General features: G+C 39.9%; 1 protein-coding gene across 13 annotated transcripts in view; it reads left to right on the top strand.

Moving 5' to 3' along the window:
• LOC125451054 (transducin-like enhancer protein 4) overlaps nucleotides 1-21,175 on the top strand; it is a 197,208-nt gene that overhangs the window by 171,891 nt on the left and 4,142 nt on the right. For all 13 annotated transcript variants that reach the window (XM_048527752.2, XM_048527750.2, XM_048527749.2 and 10 more), the window contains 6 exons: nucleotides 1,712-1,785; nucleotides 3,010-3,259; nucleotides 8,998-9,245; nucleotides 15,279-15,426; nucleotides 17,028-17,178; nucleotides 19,079-19,155. In XM_048527752.2, coding sequence (XP_048383709.1) covers nucleotides 1,712-1,785; nucleotides 3,010-3,259; nucleotides 8,998-9,245; nucleotides 15,279-15,426; nucleotides 17,028-17,178; nucleotides 19,079-19,155 — 948 coding nt within the window. The remainder of the gene's footprint in view (nucleotides 1-1,711; nucleotides 1,786-3,009; nucleotides 3,260-8,997; nucleotides 9,246-15,278; nucleotides 15,427-17,027; nucleotides 17,179-19,078; nucleotides 19,156-21,175) is intronic.

The following is a 21,175-nucleotide window of genomic DNA, read 5'->3' as shown; positions in this document are numbered from 1 at the left end:
TTGGAAAAGGTTATAAGGGAAAGGATTTATAATCATCTAGAAAAGAATAAATTGATTAGGGATAGTCAGCACGGTTTTGTGAAGGGAAGGTCGTGCCTCACAAACCTTATTGAGTTCTTTGAGAAGGTGACCAAACAGGTAGATGAGAGTAAACCGGTAGATGTGGTGTATATGGATTTCAGCAAGGCGTTCGATAATGTTCCCCACAGTAGGCTATTGTACAAAATGCGGATGAATGGAATTGTGGGAGATATAGCAGTTTGGATTGGAAATTGGCTTGCTGAAAGAAGACAGAGGGTGGTAGTTGATGGGAAATGTTCATCCTGGAGACCAGTTACTAGTGGTGTACCGCAAGGGTCGGTGTTGGGTCCACTGCTGTTTTTTCATTTCTATAAATGACCTGGATGAGGGCGTAGAAGGATGGGTTAGTAAATTTGCAGACGACACTATGGTTGGTGGAGTTGTGGATAGTGACGAAGGATGCTGTAGGTTGCAGAGAGACATAGATAAGCTGCAGAGCTGGGCTGAGAGGTGGCAAATGGAGTTTAATGCAGACAAGTGTGAGGTGATGCACTTTGGTGGGAGTAACCGGAAGGCAAAGTACTGGGCTAATGGTACGATTCTTAGTAGTGTAGATGAGCAGAGAGATCTCGGTGTCCATGTACAGAGATCCTTGAAAGTTGTGACCCAGGTTGACAGGGCTATTAAGAAGGCATACAGTGTTTTAGCTTTTATTAATAGAGGGATCGAGTTCCGGAACCAAGAGGCTATGGTGAAACTGTACAAAACTCTGGTGCGGCCGCACTTGGAGTATTGTGTACAGTTCTGGTCACCGCCGTATAAGAAGGATGTAGAAGCTTTGGAAAGGGTGCAGAGGAGAGTTACTAGGATGTTGCCTGGTATGGAGGGAAGGTCTTACGAGGAAAGGCTGAGGGACTTGAGGCTGTTTTCATTAGAGAGAAGAAGGTTGAGAGGTGACTTAATTGAAACATATAAAATAATCAGAGGGTTAGATAGGGTGGATAGGGAGAGCCTTTTTCCTAGGATGGTGACGGCAAGCACGAGGTGGTGTAGCTTTAAATTGAGGGGTGAAATGTATAGGACAGATGTCAGAGGTAGTTTCTTTACTCAGAGAGTAGTAAGGGAATGGAATGCTTTGCCTGCAACGGTAGTAGATTTGCCAACTTTAGGTACATTTAAGTCGTCATTGGATAAGCATATGGACGTACATGGAATAGTGTAGGTTAGGTGGGCTTGAGATCGGTCTGACAGGTCGGCACAACATTGAGGGCCAAAGGGCCTGTACTGTGCTGTAATGTTCTATGTTCTATGCTCTATGCTGTATTCTCTGTGAACCTAGGCCTTCAGTGGGTACGATACTTCTAGGGCAGATGATGTAGGGAGCTACTTGTCTCTGGCCAGCATCTGTCAACAGATGTGATTTCTACAGCCAGAATCCTGATCCCTTTAGAAGGCCTGGTCATGGCCACATAAGGTCATTTGTACTTCACCAGTGGAACTGGTGAATAGGGATTCTTAACCATCTTCCATTGGTTGTTAAACCAATGGGGAAGAATCCATCAGTTTGACTAAAGGGGTAGCAATCCAAAATGCTTTTCTAATAAGTGAAACCAGTTTTAATGTTTTTGTTAAGAGCGACAATTCAATTCCATTTACTTTAAGATTTTAATTCTGGTGATTTTGCTTTTAGGTTGGTTTTGATCCGCATCACATACGCGTACCTGGGATTCCACCAAACTTAAGTGGCATTCCTGGTGGAAAACCGTAAGTCGATTAATGTCATTCAGGTTGTTAACCAGGCATGAAAAGAAAATAATTTAACCTGTTCGGGAAAAGGAGGTAAATGGAGAGTATTAAGCCGTAGTGGAATTAATTTTGTGATTTGTTTTCCCCAAAATTTTGCATCTCAGTGGCTATATTGGGTTGTTAAAGTGTTATACATAATGAAATTCAAACTAACAAGAAATGCTAATGCCATTTCACTGTCCTAGCTGAGACAGTGTCTTTGAAGCCGTTGCTTGGGTTTATTTGGTGTTGCTTTCCAAGTTGGGGGGAGAAACACTGAAAGTATTGCCAGCATCGTCCAAAGTTAGAACATAGAGCAATCTTTGCTTAGATTCCATTGAATGACAGATATTAAAGCATCTAGTCTATTTGAAGTTGCCACTATGATTGTTTTAAATACTTCTGACATTCTTAGATGTTGTGCACGTTGAGGTAGAAATGTCTTTGCACAGTAAGTACAGTTAGCAAGAGCACTTGGACCATTCACTAGCTTGCTAGGTGGCATGATACTAACTTTTCTGTATTGGTCTTTCCACCACATGAAACATAAATGCCTGTTGTGTAACTGAGATAACTGGTGTCCACTTAATGCTTGTCATTTGTCAAATAACCAAACAGTATCTGTACTAGCCAGGCATATGGTATTGAAGGATACTACTGGAGTCATTTGCCAAGCCTGGTTCACCAATGCATTATGGAGGGGCAAACCTTTCGATGTGGTGCTGGCATTCTTTTGTATGCAGCATCAGAAACCTTTGGAAGACAGTGCTCCAACAAAATTCACTAACTAATTGTTATTATCTAGTTAAGCTCCAGCAAGATTGTATTAACACAATGGCCCTTCACCCTTAGCTTTCCTGACCTTACCTTATCTCTTAAGTAAGTGGATTGTGTTTCCTTGGGAACAAGTTTCACATTGCTAGGCTGATGAATCCTACAAATGAATTTTCAAAGCTTGACTTGTAAATTCTTAAAGAAAAGAATGGTTTCTGTGCATATTAGAAAATTCACAGTACAATAAAAAAATTCCACTCCAAGTTTAACATTTGATCAGATTATGTTAGAATCAAAATTTGATTGAAGGGCATGCTAATATATAACAGAATGTTGACTTTATTGGAAAATCTTTGTACTAATAACAGAAAATAATGCACTGAATAAAGTAGTAATTTCCTAATCATCACTTTTCTTCTTTATCAATAGTGCTTATTCGTTTCACGTAAGTGCTGATGGACAAATGCAACCTGTGCCTTTTCCTCCTGATGCCCTAATTGGACCTGGAATTCCAAGACATGCTCGACAAATGAACTCTCTGAGCCATGGTGAGGTTGTGTGCGCAGTGACCATCAGCAATCCCACGAGACATGTGTACACTGGTGGAAAAGGATGTGTGAAGGTCTGGGACATTAGTCACCCTGGAAACAAGAGCCCAGTCTCTCAACTGGACTGCCTGGTAAGAGAATGGCAGGAGAACAAGATATCTGGGTAGTAGAGGAATTAAGGAATATGTGCTTCACTGACATAGAAAATGTGTATGTCTTTCAAGAGAGGAGAGTTAGTTCTACAAAGTGAAAATGTTGAAATGATGTTTAAAGTCCCTGACTATTGCATGTAATAATAACATGCAAGTACTATTCAAATTACCTGTGCTGAATTGCTTGTGTTTTAATTGTTAAGATCATGAGAGAAATTGAGATGGGAAAAGAAACATCCAGCACAGGTATATAAATTTCTTATTAATGTCAACAGTAATGAAAACTAACATTTTTATGATATGGAGATGCTGATATTGGACTGGGGTAAACAAAGTCAGAAATCACATGACACTAGTTATAGTCCAACAGAATTATTTAAAATCACAAGCACTGCTCCTTCATCAGGTGAACATTTTTATGATATCGATTTCAAACTTTGAACTTGAAAAGACAAACTTTGTTTTAATGTGCATTTTGACAGTGAGGTCAAGCATGGCTGCAAAAATCTACCTGTGACTCTCCTTCACTGTTGGTAACATAGAATTGCTACCACAAATAAAGTTGATCCTCACTCTGTAAACCCTTAGGTGTGGTCATCAACAGCATCAAAAAGTCTCCTGACAAAACACCGCAAAGAATTTTGAGAGATGAGACATGAGACATGATTGTAACCTCAGTACTATAATTTACATAAACAGCCCCAGAGGCATTGAAAATGCTTGTATTTAGTTATCAATTGCTTGCTGCAAGAAATCACTTGTCCAGAGCATGACATCTGCTGTAGACATTAATGGACCCTCAATGGAATAACCCTCCACCCTTGAGGGAATGACTGGTTTTACATGAATAATCCTTATTAGCATGCAATTTAGTGCCGTCATAGCTACTTTCATTTCATTTTACTAAATTTCTTGAGGCTGCCTTGTTGGCTAAGAGCTCTCCTTCTAGAAAACCAGACCTGTATCTTAAAGACTGCTGCTATAAATTAAACTAAAGTGGGATACTTTTAAACGTTGATTCCTTGGCAGACTAACAACTGACTGACATAAATAACACCTTCTACCAGTTTATGTACATTATTATGCCAAATAAAGTTCTCTGAGTAAAGTGAAGGTCAACTTGACGATATTACAATTTTTTTAACCCCCTAAACCATTTGTTTAGTTGTAGTAATGTTGAATCTTGAATCAGAAGGTATCAGGTTCAGTGCATGGTTGTGGAAGCTCTGCAGAACTTGCATTAAAGCTTTCTTAGATGAAGCATTAAATTATGCCAGCACTACCCTATTCCCCCCACAATTCACCCCTTATCTTTATTTTAAGAGAAAAAGGACAATTCCCTGGGGCCCATCACATTACTTCCACCTTAGCCAAAGCAACAACGGCAAAAACTGATCATTTATCAAACTGATGTTTTGCAATATTGTTAGGGTCAAATTGGCTGTTGTATTTTTCCATATTACAATGATAATTATATTCAGAGATGAGCAATGAACCAGAAAACATTTTGGGAACTTGTAAAGAGGTGCTACATAAGCAAAAGTTAGTTTTATTTCATTATTCAATTATGCTGTGTTAGTCTAATTTTTCCAGCTTCTGTTAGGGTAGTTGGCCTGCCTCCAAACAAGCTGTTAGTGCCTTCCTAGAGCTCACTACCTGGTTGTCTGGCTAATCAGAAACTAAGCTGGTTTGTGTTCAAATTTGTGACTTTTGGATTCAGTTGCCCTGAACATTCATGTTTCAAAGTTCAACTTTGCCATATACCTTGTTTAATTTGACAGTCAAAACTAATTGCTGAGAAGTGGACTACGCGTTTTGTATCCTTCGACCTCTTTTACAATGCTGCACAATACGTTATGTTGACATTTCAATTTAAACAGCTTGCACAGTTTTATTACAATATTTTAATTTCAGTACTTGTTAATTGTTTCAATTACAGTCATCAGTTATAAAATATTCTCAATTTTTATGACTATGTATGGCTGACCATATGAAACCTTACCTATTTTCTGTGTATCAAAGCATATTTAACTATCAAAAGTATAGACAGTCTTCTCCACTTCCAGCAATCCATTTTGTACAATTCCTGTTTTAGATGATTTTTGGAAAATTCTGGTTAATCCCCTGCATCAGTGTTCTGAGATGTATAATCATTGGTGATTGTCATAAAAACCCAACTATTTCACTCAAATCTACTAGTAAAGGAAGATCTGCTATGACCCCATCCAAGTGGTTGACTCTTAAATGCCCTTTGAAATATTCTTAAAAGCCACTCAGTTATATTTAACACCTACAAAGTCTGATGTAAGGAATGAAACTAGATGGGTCACTTGACATTGACTGGGGTACCATAATCCATATTGGCACATGCAGCCCTGTTGATTCTGCAAAATCCTCCTTACTAACATCTGAGGGTTTGTCTTGCAGTAAATCAAGCAACTGCCTGACATACCCATTCTCATGAAATACCCTCCATTGTGTTGCATGGCATCACTGCCATGCTGAACGAAATACATTATTGAATATGGTGGTGCAATGGGTTGTTAGCAGCAACAAAATTGTACTTAATCACAATCTGGAGCCTTGTAGCTTGGCATACCTGCCATTCTACCATTAACATAAACTAAAGGGTCAACCTTGGTTCAGTGAAGAGTCAAGTGGTCATGTTAGGAGCAGCACCAGGCATAGGTGGTAATAAGGTGTGTGAAGACACAACTCAACACTATTCACATGCCAAACAGCATGAACAGCTTCAAATAGACAAAGCTAAACAATCCCACAACAAACAGATCAGATCTAAGCTCTGCAGTTCTGCCATATCTAGATATGAATAGTAGACAGGTAAACAGTGTAGTCGAGAGGAGGCTCAGGAGATCATGTCAGGAGATTTTTTGATGCTGCTGATGACCACACCTAAGGGTTTACAGAGTGATGATCAACTTTATTTGTGGTAGCAATTCTATGTTACCAACAGTGAATGAGAGTCACAGGTAGATTTTTGCAGCTATGCTTGACCTCACTGTCAAAATGCACATTAAAACAAAGTTTGTCTTTTCAAGTTCAAAGTTTGAAATCGATATCATAAAACTGAAGTATTTGCAACAATCTTCAGCCAAAGTTGCCAAGTAACATTCGAGCCACACAAGTGCTAGGCAAAATCCATTCTCCAACAGTAGAACCTAAGCACTTTGCCTTGACATGCCATGTGTTGCCATCATTGAATCTGCCATCATAACCATCCTAGGCCTTACCATTGACCAGAAACTGAATTGAACCAGTGAGAGCAGGTTGGAGATAAAGGCCGAATGCTGGACAAACTCAGCGGATCTGGCGGCATCTCTGGAGATAGATACGGTTAATGTTTCGAGTGGGATATGACTTCTTCAGAGCAGGCCAGAGGTTAGACACGAATCAGGAGTGCGATAAGATTGACTCAACTTGCTAAATGGGTGCAGTTCCAATAACATTCAAGAATCCTAAAATTATTGAGGACAAAGCAGCCCACTTGATCGATTTCCCACCTAACACCTTCAGCATACATTTTCTTGACTACCAGCATACACTGTTAGCTGTATGTACCATCTACAAGATAAAATACAACAACTCTCAAATCTCTTACAACAGCATCTTTACACACTCCCAACTCCTATCAACCAGAAGGACAAGGGCAGAAGATAAATGGGAACATCGCTACCTGCAATCTCTCCACTAAGCCATACTTAACGCTACCTGGGAATCCCCGTAGCTGGGTCATGATCTTAGAACTATTTCCACCCCTCCCCCCCCCCCCCCCCACCACTCAACCCCCACCTTGCCTCACTTCACCGCTCAACCCCCACCTTGCCTCACTTCACCGCTCAACCCCCACCTTGCCTCACTTCACCGCTCAACCCCCACCTTGCCTCACTTACACACCAGGGCTGCAGGAAATCAAGAAGGCAGCTCACCATCACCATCACCATCTCAAGGGCAACAAAATATGGGCAATAAATGTTGGCCCAGTTAGTGATGCCCACATCCCTTGAATGAAATGAAAACAATATTTTATGAGCATTACAATGTTCCACTATTAGAGCCATTGTTTGTTTTCACACGGTTCAGTAGTGGTGCTCTTATAGATCATCCTCAAGTACTTTTACAATTGTGCTTTAATGGCCTTTACGGAAATCTCAGGAAATTTACTTGTTTGGAACTGTTTGCATTCCCTTAATTTCAAGTCCAAGATGGCAGTAATGTTCTCTTTCAAGTGGTCCCAGGAGGAGATATTGCTAGTAGCATGCCCACCAGTGGGACAGTTGATGTCCCAATATCCTCCTAAGGGTCTCGTCCTTCTGCAGCCAGGATTTAACTGCCCGTGGGAAAGGCCCACGGCTGATGCTGGAGTCTGAGATAACAAGGGCTGAGAAAGGATCCCAACCCGAAACTTCAGCTTTCCTGCTCCTCTGATGCTGCCGGGCCCACAGAGTGGGGCAGGTTTTCTTACATGGACTGCTAGTGGGCAGGAGTGGTCCCTCCTTAACTGTCTTGATTTGCCCCTCCCCTGGCATCAGATTCCACTCCTGTTATGGCTTCTTGAACCCCAGACCCCTCCCTGGCATTCTCACCACCTTCACCACAGCTTGACAGCTTGCCACTTGGCAGGAACCCGTATCCTTCTCTAAGTCTTGGTTTTGGACCACGTTCCTTTATTTGAATGCCTGGAGACTCTTTTGCTGGCTTCTGATCAGCGCCTGTTGACTTTCTGTTCCTGAATTCTGCCTGTGCCCATTAATGGTTAGTTGGCCATTAAAGAGTTCCTTTTGCTGTACTCGGCCACCTCTCTAGCCACTTAGCCTGGGGTTGTGTGGGGAGCTCTGTTAGGAAGCCTAACACCTTGTATAATTTAGCGCATAGCTTCAGTACCAAAAATACCAATAGGGACACCATTAAGACGTGAAAGAAGGCCAGCCACAGTGTTAGTCCCTCAATCTGACAATTTGGTACGATTACATTTAATCAATCTCTTCGTACATGTTATGACAAATTTTGGGTGGGACTCATACCCAGACCTTCTAGCTCACTACCACTATGCCACAAAAAACCCTCACAGTTTGGTGTTCATCAGCTACAAAGTATTAAACCACAATTTAATATTAAATAAATAATTGGGGGCAAATCGAAGACTAAATTTAATCTTGGGATTTTGTTGTTCTATTTGTACAATTATCACACTTCTTCAAATTGCTGCACAAAGAGTAACTATATGTTCTAGTCTTGGGTTTTAGTTGCTGATTATTTATTAGGTTTTGTCTTTGGGTTCATTCATTACCTCCTAGGAGTGGGACCTACATACTTGAGCTGAAGGGTCACAAGGCATTCTAGTATCATACATTAGAATTCAATGAGATGATCAACTAGCTTGGCTTTTTTATGGCGAAATCAAACCCCTTGATTTGGTGTTCTTATTCACATTTACATTTACAATAATGTGTAACTGCCACCTGATTCTTTGTGCTAAACTTGTGGCACGGAGCAGGCCTCACTAAGGCAGTTATATCAATGTCATAGTGATGGAGCTGCTGGGCTATGTCAGCAGGGTGAGGTTCAAATCTGTCACTGGTTGCATTGATCTTCAGTAAAACCGTTCAAAACTATTAAATAATTTATTATTTTTGAAGTCCATATTGTTTTTGAGCTTTCCCCTGTAAGCATTTGCTGCATGGCTTATATTTCAACAGAATAGGGACAACTACATTCGATCATGCAAGTTATTACCTGATGGTCGTACCCTAATTGTTGGTGGGGAAGCCAGTACTTTATCTATCTGGGACCTGGCGGCTCCAACTCCTCGTATAAAGGCAGAGTTGACATCCTCTGCTCCTGCCTGCTATGCTCTGGCTATCAGTCCTGACTCCAAAGTCTGTTTCTCCTGCTGTAGTGACGGTAATATTGCTGTTTGGGATCTGCACAATCAGACCTTAGTCAGGTAAGAATTGATTACTTTTCAGAAAACTTGAATGCCACTTCTTTGTAATGTATATTCTGTTGTATCACCTGGTCAACAACCATTAGTGGCTTGTTATTGTTGGACCAGTTGGATGCCACCATTCCTCCTTTCAAATATTTTACAATAAACAAATGAAACATAAGTAGGACAGCAGCTGCTATGGCACCCAAAGATACGAAACATGCAGCTGAGGTGCAACCAAAAATTTAGCATTATCTTTGTTGAAAAAACAAAACCAGGTCGAAAGTCTGTAAAACTGTGGCCCACAAACTTCTCAAGGCCACAAAAAAGTAGCAGAAGTCTGGAATTCCTCCATCCTATGCTTTTAAATAGTAATAAGTTTACACATTGCTGCTTTGGTTGTGCCTGGTGGGGCACTGTAACAATAATAAAATCAAACAGTCATCAGAAATTTACAGAAGCATAACAGAAACTGATCAAAATTAAATTCAAATGCCATTTCCAGGTACATTTTCTTCCTTCCGATGCTCTCTCTGAGGCTGTCTAATTATCAGTGGTAACAAAAACAAAGTTGCCGGAAAAGCTCAGCAGGTCTGGCAGCATCTGTGAAGGAGAAAACAGAGTTAACATTTTGGGTCTGGGTGACCCTTCGTCAGAACTATCCAATTATCAGTGGTATTGTATGATAAGAGTCTCTTCTTGTTAAGACCCTATCTCAAATAACAAGGCATTATTTATTGCACGTTAACCATAAATACACTTATCAATAAACAGTTAGCCCAGCTAGTGAAAGAAAACACTCCAAATTCACAATGCACTTTTAACCTGTTTTAAATTAAATTGAGTGTCAGCACACCTGAACTGGCAGCCGTAGAAACCTTCAGTATGTAGGTTATGGATTCAAGCTTCACCGCAAATTATATAATTTAGGCCAGCATTTAAATTCTCCAATGTTGGACATGCTATTTACTAAAACATCAACTTCTCAGATGAGCCAGGAGGATTCCATTACATGATTTTTGAAATAGAAAAGGAATTTCCCAATGTCCTGCCTAACTTTTCTCCTTCTCCCAACACAAGTAAATCAAATTATCTGATCCATGAAATCATTTGCCTTTTTTGCGACCTTGTATAAATGGTTTCTTTTATTCATTCATGGGATGTTGATAGCACTGTCTAGCCAACATTTGTTGACCATCTCTAGTTGCCCTTGAGGACTAAAGTGCTATCTTGAACTAATGCAGCCCATGTGCTGTCAATAGACCCATAATGCTGTTAGGGAGGGAATTCCAGGATTTCTATCTGGCGACGTTGAAGAACAGTGCTATCTTTCCAAGTTGGGATATTGTATGGTTTGGAGGAGAAGTTGCAGGTGGTGATATTCCCATATATCTGCTGCACTTATCCTTCTCTGTGGTTTAGTTGTGGGATTAGATGGTGCTGTATAAGAATATTTGGTGAATTCCTGCAGTGCATTCTGTAGATTGTACATATTACTCTTGCTGAGCATTGGTGTTGGAAGGAGTGGACATTTGTGGATTTAGTGGCAATCAAGTGATCTGTTTTATGCTGGATGGTATTAAGTATGTTGTTGGAGCTACCCTCATCTAGGCTAGCGAAGAGTATTCCACCAGACTCCTGATGTAATTTGTAGATTATGGACAGGCTTTGGTGAGTCTGGAGGGGAGTTACTCACTGCAAGAATTGTTGTCTCACCTGACCTTGTAGCCACAGTAGCGACGTAGCTAATCTCATTCAATTTCTGATCGATGGTAACCCCCAGGATATTGACACTGATAGACTGAGTGAAGGTAAGAGGAGTTGAGTGGTGCTTAACATTATGCAATCATCAGCAAACAATCCATTTCTAACCTGATGATAGAGGGAAGGCCTTTGATGAAGCAGCTGAGATGATTGGGCCTAGAACACTACCCTGAGGAATCTCTGCAACATGTCCCAGAACTAAGATGACTGACCTCCAACAACCATGCCCATCTTTCTTTGTGCCAGTTATGACTCCAACCAGTGGAAAATGTTCCATTGATTGCGGTGTTGCTAAGATTCCATCATGCCTCACTTAGTCAAATGTGACCTTGGTATTCTAACCAAGGCTGTAATGAGGTCAGGAGCTAAGTGATTTCCATTGTTGAGGACAAGGATGTTTGTGGAGATTCCTCTTCCCAGTAGGTAATTCAGTTGTCCACTACCATTCACAACTAAATGTGTCAGGACTGCAGAGCTTAGATTTATTTATTGGATGTGAAATGGCTTAACTCTGTTTATCATTTGCTGTTTGCGCTGTTGATGCATAAATAGTTTTATTTTGTTGTTTCATCAAGCTGACACCTCATTATTAGGAGTTTCTGTCACTGTTCCTGGCATGCCCTCCTGCACTGTCATTGAACCAGGCTTGATCCCTTGGTTTCATGGCAGTGGTAGAGTGTAAGATATGTCAGGCATGGGGCTATACATTGTGCTGAGTACAGTTGTTTAATCTGTTAGAAGTCGGTCCAATTTAGCATGGTTATGATGCCACACAACATGACAGATGGTATTTTCGGTGTGAAGACAGGACTTTCTCTCCACAAGGATTGTGCAGTGGTTAATCTTACCAACAGGTTACAGACATACACATCTGCAGCAAATGGATTTGTGAAGATGAAGTCAAGTCTGTTTTTCCCTTCTTGTTGGTTCCCTCACCACCTGCCACAGACCCAGTACAGCAGTTCAAGCTTTTAGGACCTGACCAGCTCTGAGCATAGTGGTACTGCTGAGACGTTCTGATGGTGGACATTGAAATCCCACACTCTGAAGGCATTCTGCTCCCTTGCCATCCTCGGTGCTTCCTCCCAAGTTTTCTTCAACATGGAGGAGTATTGATCCTCAGCTGAGGGGAAGAGATTGGTATGTAGTAAACAGCAGGAGGTTTCCCTGCGCATGCATCATTTGATGCCGTGACACTTAATGGAGTCCATTTTCAATGTTGAGGACTCCAAGAGCTGCTCCCTTCCCAATTTATACCACTGCCTTGTCACTTGTACTGGATCTGCTGTTGGAACACGATATACCCAGGGAGGGTAGTGATGGTCGTTGGGACATTGTCTGTGAGGTATAATTCTGTGAGTATGTCATGTCAGGCTGTTGCTTTACTTGTCTATGAGACAGTTCTCGTAATTTTGCGCTAGCCCCGCACATTAGTGAAAGGAATTTTGCAGGGCCAATAGGGCTGAATTTGTCACTTTCATTTACAGCTCCTTAGTTGATACCAGGTTTCATTTCTCCTTTTTCTTTTCTATTGATTGATACAACTGAATGGCTTGCTAGGCCATTTCAGAGAATGGTTCAGTGTCAACTACATTGCTCATGTGACATCAGGATAGCCCTAAAGGACATCAGTGAACATGATAGATTTTTACCACAATCAACAATGGTTTCATGGTCGTCATCACTAGAGTTTTAATTCCAAATTTTTAATGAATTCAAATTCTGTGGTGGATTTGAATTTGGGTTCCCCAGAACACTACCTGACTCTCTGTGTTACTGGTCCAGTGACATGATTGCCAGGCCATCGCTTATTCCCTTCAATCTCCCCATGTTACAATAGTCACTAAACTTAAATCAATTCACTTGTTTACAGCCACTTGTGGATGTCACAAGAATGTGCTTGATTACTGTGTAAATAATGTAATCCGATTTATTTTTAAATTAGGAAATAAGACATTGATGTATTTTCTGTATTCAACTGAATGTCAGTGGCCTAAATTTTTAAGGTCTCTCCAAGGTGGGAATGGAGTTGCGTATGAGGAGGCTTACAAACAACAGTACTAGGCTGTGTAACTGTTTCATTATGCTGTTACCGATATGACAACAATCTACAGGCTGGGCATGGGGTGAGACAGGAAGCCCATTCTCCTTCCAACTAAGTTCAATTTAAGCTATTTTAAAGCTCATCAAATGCTGGTTTTGAATAAATATTCCAATTTATGGAGTGCCAGATGCTTGGATCTGTCTCCAGAAATAGATTGTCAGAGGGGAGGCAGGTAGCATAGTGGGCAGCTGGTTATGGCTGCCCCAGAGAATCACTTGAGGTCAGCAGTCAAAGGGCGCTTGGTAATATGTGCCCTTGGTGCTGGGCAGTAGCAAGGAGAGTGGACACTCAGATAGGGATAACTCCACACTTGCCCCAAAATGTTAAGGGAACAAAGAATAATGGGTAAGACTGCCAAGTTACGTCAGGCCAGACTTCCTTACCTCCTTTTGCTAACACGCTTAGTGTGGCTTGGTGGGACTTGCTGTTCCCAGAGGTAACAAATGCCCAGCTAGAAAGCTTCAATGGAAAATATGGACACAACTGTCAGGTTTTGTGCCTAGGGACCAAAGGACAGCACCCTGCAGATGGGGACAACAGCTCCAAGCATTAACAGGGTATAAGAGAGGAAAGACTGGGTAGAACACCCACAGATACCAAGTCCTCAACAGCGGACACACCACCAAAGGCAGTGGCACCTGGAGGATATTGAGTGCTGTAAGAGACTGTGACTGTCCAGGTAGGTAGGCTCTTGGATCTGTGCTCTTCGTTGCTAAAGACCTTGCAGCACTTGTTACTATGCCCTTTCAGTAGCCATCAAAATCACTGCACAAGTGAACTACTTTGTTACCTCTGGGAATGGGCAGTCCCACCAAACCAAGGAGTCTGACATCTTAGTGAAGGGAAGTAAGGAAATCTGGAGAAGGGATGACTTTGCTGAGGACAGGAGTAAGGGTGAAACAAAGTGTAAAAGTCTCAATAAGCACAAGTCACCCAAAGCTTCCCCAATTACCCCTCTCCCGGCATTTACCCCACCCCTTAAATGCCCCTTCTGCCTTCAAACCCACCAGTTGACAAACGTAAAATCCAGTCCTGTAGGTGCATTCCTGAAAGCTGCCACGAATCCTTTATCATTTGCCAGTCCAGGATGCCCCACTCTACTTCTGATTGATATAGATGCATCCTCCATTGAAATGATCCACCTTTGAAAGGATACTAGTGGGCCCCAAAGCAGCAGCACAAAGGCAGTACAAACAGTGCTGCCTGTTCAGTCTGACAGCCACTGTACTGCTAATTGGCTACTAATGACAAGATTTGGTGCCTCCTGATCCAGCTTTGCCTCATGCCCTCCAATTCCATCCTGCAAAAGCATTTGTTATTGCAGTCCTGTGGTACACTGTTCATAAGGTGGTTCTCAAAAGAACTACAGACTTTGAGGATAATGAGGCCTTGGAGGATGAGAGATTAATGGTGGAGGAACAGGAGGTGAGAGAGGAGGCAGAAGGATACAGAGTTGTTCCTGATGCATGATTTTTTAAAAAATTCATTGATGGGATTGGGTGTTACTAGCTAGGACAACATTTATTGCCCTGAGCGCAATTTAAGCATCAACTATAGCTCCGTGGTCTGGAGCCATATGTAAGCCAGACCAGCTAAGGAGGGCAGTTTTCTTCCCAAAGGACATCAGTGAACTAGATGGGCTTTTCCAACAATCAACAATGGATTCATGGTTGTCATTAGGTTCTTATTTCCAGATTTTTATTGAATCCCAATTTCACCATTTGCCATGATGGGATTTGAACCTGGGTCCCCAGGATATCACCTAGCTCCCTAGTCCCATAGTCTGATAAGACCATGAGGCCAACATTTCATTGAACCCGCTTTCATTGTTCCAACATTTGTTTTGAGAGGGCAGGGAATCCACCTCCATATCAATTCAATACTGCCCCAGCTAAAAATCTGAATAGTAATCAGTGTTTCTTTTCTTTCACAACTAAAAACCAATCCAACTCAATTTCCCACCTCGGTGACGAAAATTCAACCTAGTATTTCGGTGTGGCATTCTTGGGCAATCTTAAAACTTTTCAGTAATGTCAGTCTTTTAACGGTTGAATATGTCTTCTAAAATGTGAATTTAACAAATGTATGATGCAGGAGGACCATGAGCACAATTGTTGATATAAAGAACAATGTGACCCCATAAGGAAATGTGCTCAAACCTATTGCTTGCTTGATGCTAATAGGCAGTTCCAAGGTCACACAGATGGAGCCAGCTGCATTGACATTTCAAATGATGGTACTAAACTTTGGACGGGAGGTTTAGACAACACTGTAAGATCCTGGGATCTCAGAGAAGGAAGGCAACTGCAGCAGCATGACTTCACATCTCAGGTGAGTGTGTGAGAGAATGGGAAAATTTGTGGGATAAAAGTGTTTGTAAGATGGCAAAGCCAAGAAAATAGCAAATTTGAAGTTATTTTTGAATGTCAAATGAACAGATTGCTGCAGCTTTATGCCAGTAGAGGTTCCCAAATATGCTTTACAATTATTGGCTAAGATTTAAATATGTGCTCTGCAATTTGTTTTGTTTTTGGTATAAAGATATTAGAATTACTGTTTGCATAAGCAATTGCCTTATAACATTGTGGAAATTGACCAGGATTTTGTCATAGCACCATCTATCAGCATTGACAATTGTCTACTTGAAATTTTTGATGGCTTTATAAGTTTAAATTTCACAATCTGTCACATGCAATCCACACATGCATCAGAAAAGCTTCAGCTATTATGAACAAACTGAATAAGAGGCTGTGGAACACTAGGAACCTGACAGAATACCAAACAACAAGTCTACCAAGTCCGCACCCCTGCTGAAATCTATGTTATCTGAACAACTTATGCTAGGCAAAATAAAACATTAGACAGTTTACCCCTTAGCTGCTTTAAACACACCCTCTGGCATGACAATGGTACCAACTCAGAGATCCGAAAGCATGCTCATTCTGTCAGCATACTATCTTTGCTAAACCAGTGACCTCTCTGCTGGCTTAACCAAATTTATGAGATGGCAGTATAATCAAAACATTTCCATATGTTGAAGATTTGAAAACTTCAGTTATTAAAACTAACAACTGAGATATATCACTAACTACTGTGACCTCTAGAAATTGACTGTTTAGAAAGGCATTGGAAGAGGTGAGGAGAAATGAAAAGCTAAACTAGCTAAGAGCCCAGAGATAATAGAGGCCAGCGAATGATGCACCTTCTCAGCCCTTTGTGTTCATGTGCAGCAATTGCAGTAGATACTACCATACTAGAATAGGTCACCTGAGCCACACCAGGCAATCCTTATCACAAAACTGACTGTTATGGCAATAATCTTATTTTTGAGATGGAAGGCTGCGCTTGGAAGACTTTGTTTCAAACACATATTTTTGTGTTTATGGATAACATTCTGAAATTTATGTGTTCATTTCAACTATATCTGAAAATGCGTGCCTTCAGAAGTTTCCATTTACAGTATCCTAAATGCTTTACTGATAGGGAAAGGTAATCCTTACAGCATCATTACATTAGAGAACTAATAACTCCACTGACAGGTTATTGCATCAGAATATTTTCTTTGCAAAATTGATCATATATTGCTTTAGGACAATCAAGATTTTTTTAATGCCCTATTACTTACTAAATGAGATAACAAGGTGTAGACCTGGATGAACACAGCAGGCCAAGCAGCATCAGAGGAGCAGGAAAGCTGACGTTTTGGGCTTAGAGCCTTCTTCAGAAAAAATTGAGAAGGCTCCAGCTCCAAAATGTCAGCTTTCCTGCTTCTCTGATGCTGCTTGGCCTGCTGTGTTCATCCAGCTCTACACCTTATTATCTCAGATTCTCCAGCATCTGCAGTTCCTGCTATCTCTGAAACTACTTACTAAATGAACTCTCTTGTAGAGAAGCGATTCTAAAGGCTAGTTATGATTCGTGTTTCATCCTAGATCTTTTCATTGGGATATTGCCCCACTGGAGAGTGGCTTGCAGTTGGAATGGAAAACAGCAATGTCGAGGTTCTGCATGTGACAAAGCCGGACAAATACCAATTGCATCTCCATGAGAGCTGTGTGCTGTCCCTTAAGTTTGCTCATTGTGGTATTTTTTCTTTATGATACTATTTATTATCATGTGTGTCGATGATGCATATTCAACTGTTCTTAAAGGGGGGAAAGAAAGCTGAGTTTAAAAAAAAATGCTTATGGGACTAAACTGACCTTGAATCCTCTCCCTTCAAAGGGACTTGATGGCAAAGTCACACCCCCTTCACCCTTCGGCACACATTGAAAGTAGTAGTTAGACTCCAATAATATTCCCTTTGCTCAATTTGCTCACTGAATGTTGAACGAAGTTTCCTGCTGGTTTCCATCAGGAGTTCATCTTGCCTACTTGGAAGAATTTTTTTTTCCCTGTTCAGAACTAAGGACTCATCTCAACCATAAACATTTTAGCTGCTAAATTAGATGTGTTTGCATGTGAAAAGCTGGCCTTTTCAGCAGGCTGGTGGCGTAATGATTATACAAATAATTCCCCATCTACATGATTGTGCAACCTTATGTAAATTCTTACTAGACAGGAACACCTCTGGTAACTCTTAATGCTTCCTTTTAGTTTTTTTTTGGTGTTTTCTATTTTTCTTATGTTTGATTAGTGCTCAGTTTGAAGTGAATTTAGCCAATGATAATAAATGCCGTTTTGATTATCTGTGGAAGCAGTTTTGATGTATAAACAAAAAGGATCAACCTTCTGAATAATTGAAGGTTAATGGGAGAAAATTTACCAAATTTAAGTGTGAATGATTCAATGCTAAATGCATTACCATGGTTCCATTACAGTGCTATAAACAAGTCAACATTGTGATAGGAAGAGGCAAAAATTATAAGTAGTATAGTGCAACAGAAATAGTGGACACATTGGTTGAAATATTCCAAAACACCAGATTCTAGTACGTTGGATCTCTTTCAGGTTGAAAATATGTAACTCATGGAGTGCCGCAAGGATGAGACCTAGTGCCTCAATTATTTATTATCTATATTCATGACTTGGAGAAGCTGGCAGAGTGTATTGTTATCAACATTTGCTGTTGATTTAAAAATAGATGGGAGGGCATGTTATGATGAGGATATAGGAATCAACAAAGGGACACAGATTAATTGACAGATGGAATTTATTTTAGGGAAGGTGAGGTTATGCACTTTTGTAGGAAGAATCGAAAGGTTGAAAATTATTTTAATGGAGAGAGGCTGTAGAATAGTGCAGCACAATGGGTTCTAGCTGTTCTTGTGCATGAAACAAAATGTTAGCACACATATACGACAAGTATTTATGAAGGCAAATGGAATCATGGCATTGATTGCTAGGGGTTCAGAGTTTGAAATAGAGAAGTCTTTTTACAACTATACATGGTGTTGGTGAGCACCTGCAACACTTTACAATCTTGGACCCATATTTGAGAAAGGATATACTGGTATTGGAGACTGGTCAAAAGATGTTAATATGGCTGATTCCTGGAATGAAGGGGTTGAATTATCAAGAATGACTAAATGAGTTAGGCCTGAATTCATTAGATTTTAGAAGAATGAGGGATGAGCTTGTTGAAACATAAGATTCTGAAACATAGAAGATAAGTTGTAGAGGCTATATCCCTGCAAGTATTTAAATCAGAGTTAGACAGATTATTGAAATATCAAGGAGTTGAGGGCTATGATCAGCTGGCACTAAAAGGGCATGGGACAGATCAGCAATAATCTTAAAGAATGGTGGAGCAGGCTTGAGGGGATGAATATTTTATTCCTGATCATATTTCTTATGCTCCTAAAATACCATAGAAAGTTCATTTGAGTACATTATAAGCAATTTTCAATCCAGAATACAGGTTCTCACAGAAAATGGTGTTTGGCAAAATAATGACCTTTTTATTAAAAAAAGTATGGTGATTATAAACCCAAAAATAATTTCTGAAAATTGTGATTTCTTTTTGTTTGAAACTGACTTCTAGGTAAGTGGTTTGTAAGCACTGGCAAGGATAATCTGCTGAACGCCTGGAGAACACCTTATGGAGCAAGCATATTTCAGGTAAGGATGGATCGTTAATAATTTCTGTCTCCAAGCCTATGTTATGCTGTACTAAAACACTGAAGTGTTTATAATCCATAGACAATAGATCACTGAATCTCCTGGTAATTTAGTGTGCATGTAAAATCTGAAGAATACACCCAAGGGAGATCGAGAAGCCCAATTTACTTCAATTTTATTGACTGCAATAGATGCATTTAAAGATATTTCAAACATTCTATTCTTTTATTCTTTAAATTATTTTTATTCTGGCATAAAAATATATTATGTCAATTATTATTTCTAACTAATTACAATTACAGTATAAAATCAGATGAAGCTCTTTGAGCTTTTTATTGGGAGAGGGAAACATGACATTCGTTGACATGAAACAATGCACAAACATAACCATATAAAACTATTAAAATTCACTGACGGTGAGAGATCCCACCTTCTCACCAGTTCTTTTGTGCTCATATGGTTCAACATTTCAGTACTTCCCATCAAAACCCTTTTGGACATTTATAAAATGTTTGACTACAGGTCATTTTGTAATAGCAAGCAAGCAAGTAAATGGTATTACCATTGCTGTGCCCCCAACTTGCAACTTGCTGGGAGCTGCTATTGACCGGAAACTGAATTTGACTAGCCATATAAACACTAGTGCAGAAGAGCGGTTGGGAGTTCTGCAAGGAGTAATTTGCTGACTCCTGAAACCCTGTTCACTATCTACAAGGTACAAGTTAAGAGTATGATGGAATACAGATCACTTGCCTGGATGAATGTAACATCAACAATACTCAAGCTCAACGTAATTAAGCCTACTTGAATGGCATCCCACCTAACACTTTCAGCATTCACTTCCTCCACTACTGAAATACAGTTGCAGCAGTATGTGCCATTCGCAAGATGCACTGTGTATCCTGTGAATGAATTAGCAAAAAATAAATAAACTGGCTGAGATTAGCCCAGTCCATCAGAACAGTAACTTGTCCTGAATCTGGATCTGAAACAAGTCCAGAGTATGGAGATGAAGTTGACTCCATATATCAACTGCAAAGATTTGCAATGTGTTTCTGGTGCCTTAATCCATTTTCACTTCAAAGTGAGGACAAGTTTGCAAAGATAGTCCAATTAGGCTTTAATTGTGTTGGTTATACTATCTTGTCAGCCACTACTTCACAATACAAAAAAGGGGATTTGCACATTAGAAAAGATACAGGGAAGAATAACAAGATTTGTTCCAAATAGGTTGATCTATGAGGAAAGATATCAGCATCTTGTGTTTTAGACATTTTCATCACCCTCGGTAGTTTTCTTTACAAAGAAAAATATATAAGAAAGCTTATAAAGGTAGGAGGTGAAGTGTATTTTTTTTGCTGAAGAGGAAGCTTTATTTCAAACCAGGGTAATGATGAGAACAGTTTACTGGAAGAAAAATAGAGCCAAAAACTTTAGTTTGACTCATGCTGTTATCAGAGTCTTAGGATACAGGATAGATAAGCTTTAACTGGCTGTTTAGTCAACTGACATTTATTAATTTTGATTTCTTATTTTAGTCAATTTAGCTCTTGCTTTTCCTCCCTTAATGTAATCAAAAATTAAATTCACAGCCAAAGTCACTGTTTAGCTAGTTCACTGGATGTAGTCTACCAAATTAATAGATATATATTCTCATAGATCTTGGTTGTGTGATTGGGCTCAAAATTATATCTTTTTTATTATTATTTTTTATTATTTGCACCGATTTCCACAAGATTTCTAAACTGCGCGTATATGAATACTGTAAATGTGGGTGATGTAATTTTTGGGGAGAGGAGAAAGGAAAAGAGTGTAGATAGTAATATGTCAACAAATTGCAGTTGCACATGAATTAAAATGTATATTAAATTAAATAGTAAATTTTGTGCCAATCATAGTGAATTTAAAAAGGCTAAGACCACCAAAAAAATTTAGAAATTAAAATTTCTGTAAATACATACATTCCTTCATTAAAAGTACAGGAACAAATGTTCCAAAAAGATACACAATGATTTCCTTA

Source organism: Stegostoma tigrinum, chromosome 3 (assembly GCF_030684315.1).
Source record: "Stegostoma tigrinum isolate sSteTig4 chromosome 3, sSteTig4.hap1, whole genome shotgun sequence".
Classification (NCBI taxonomy): Eukaryota; Metazoa; Chordata; class Chondrichthyes; order Orectolobiformes; family Stegostomatidae; genus Stegostoma; species Stegostoma tigrinum.
This window is presented reverse-complemented; position numbering and strand designations above follow the sequence as displayed.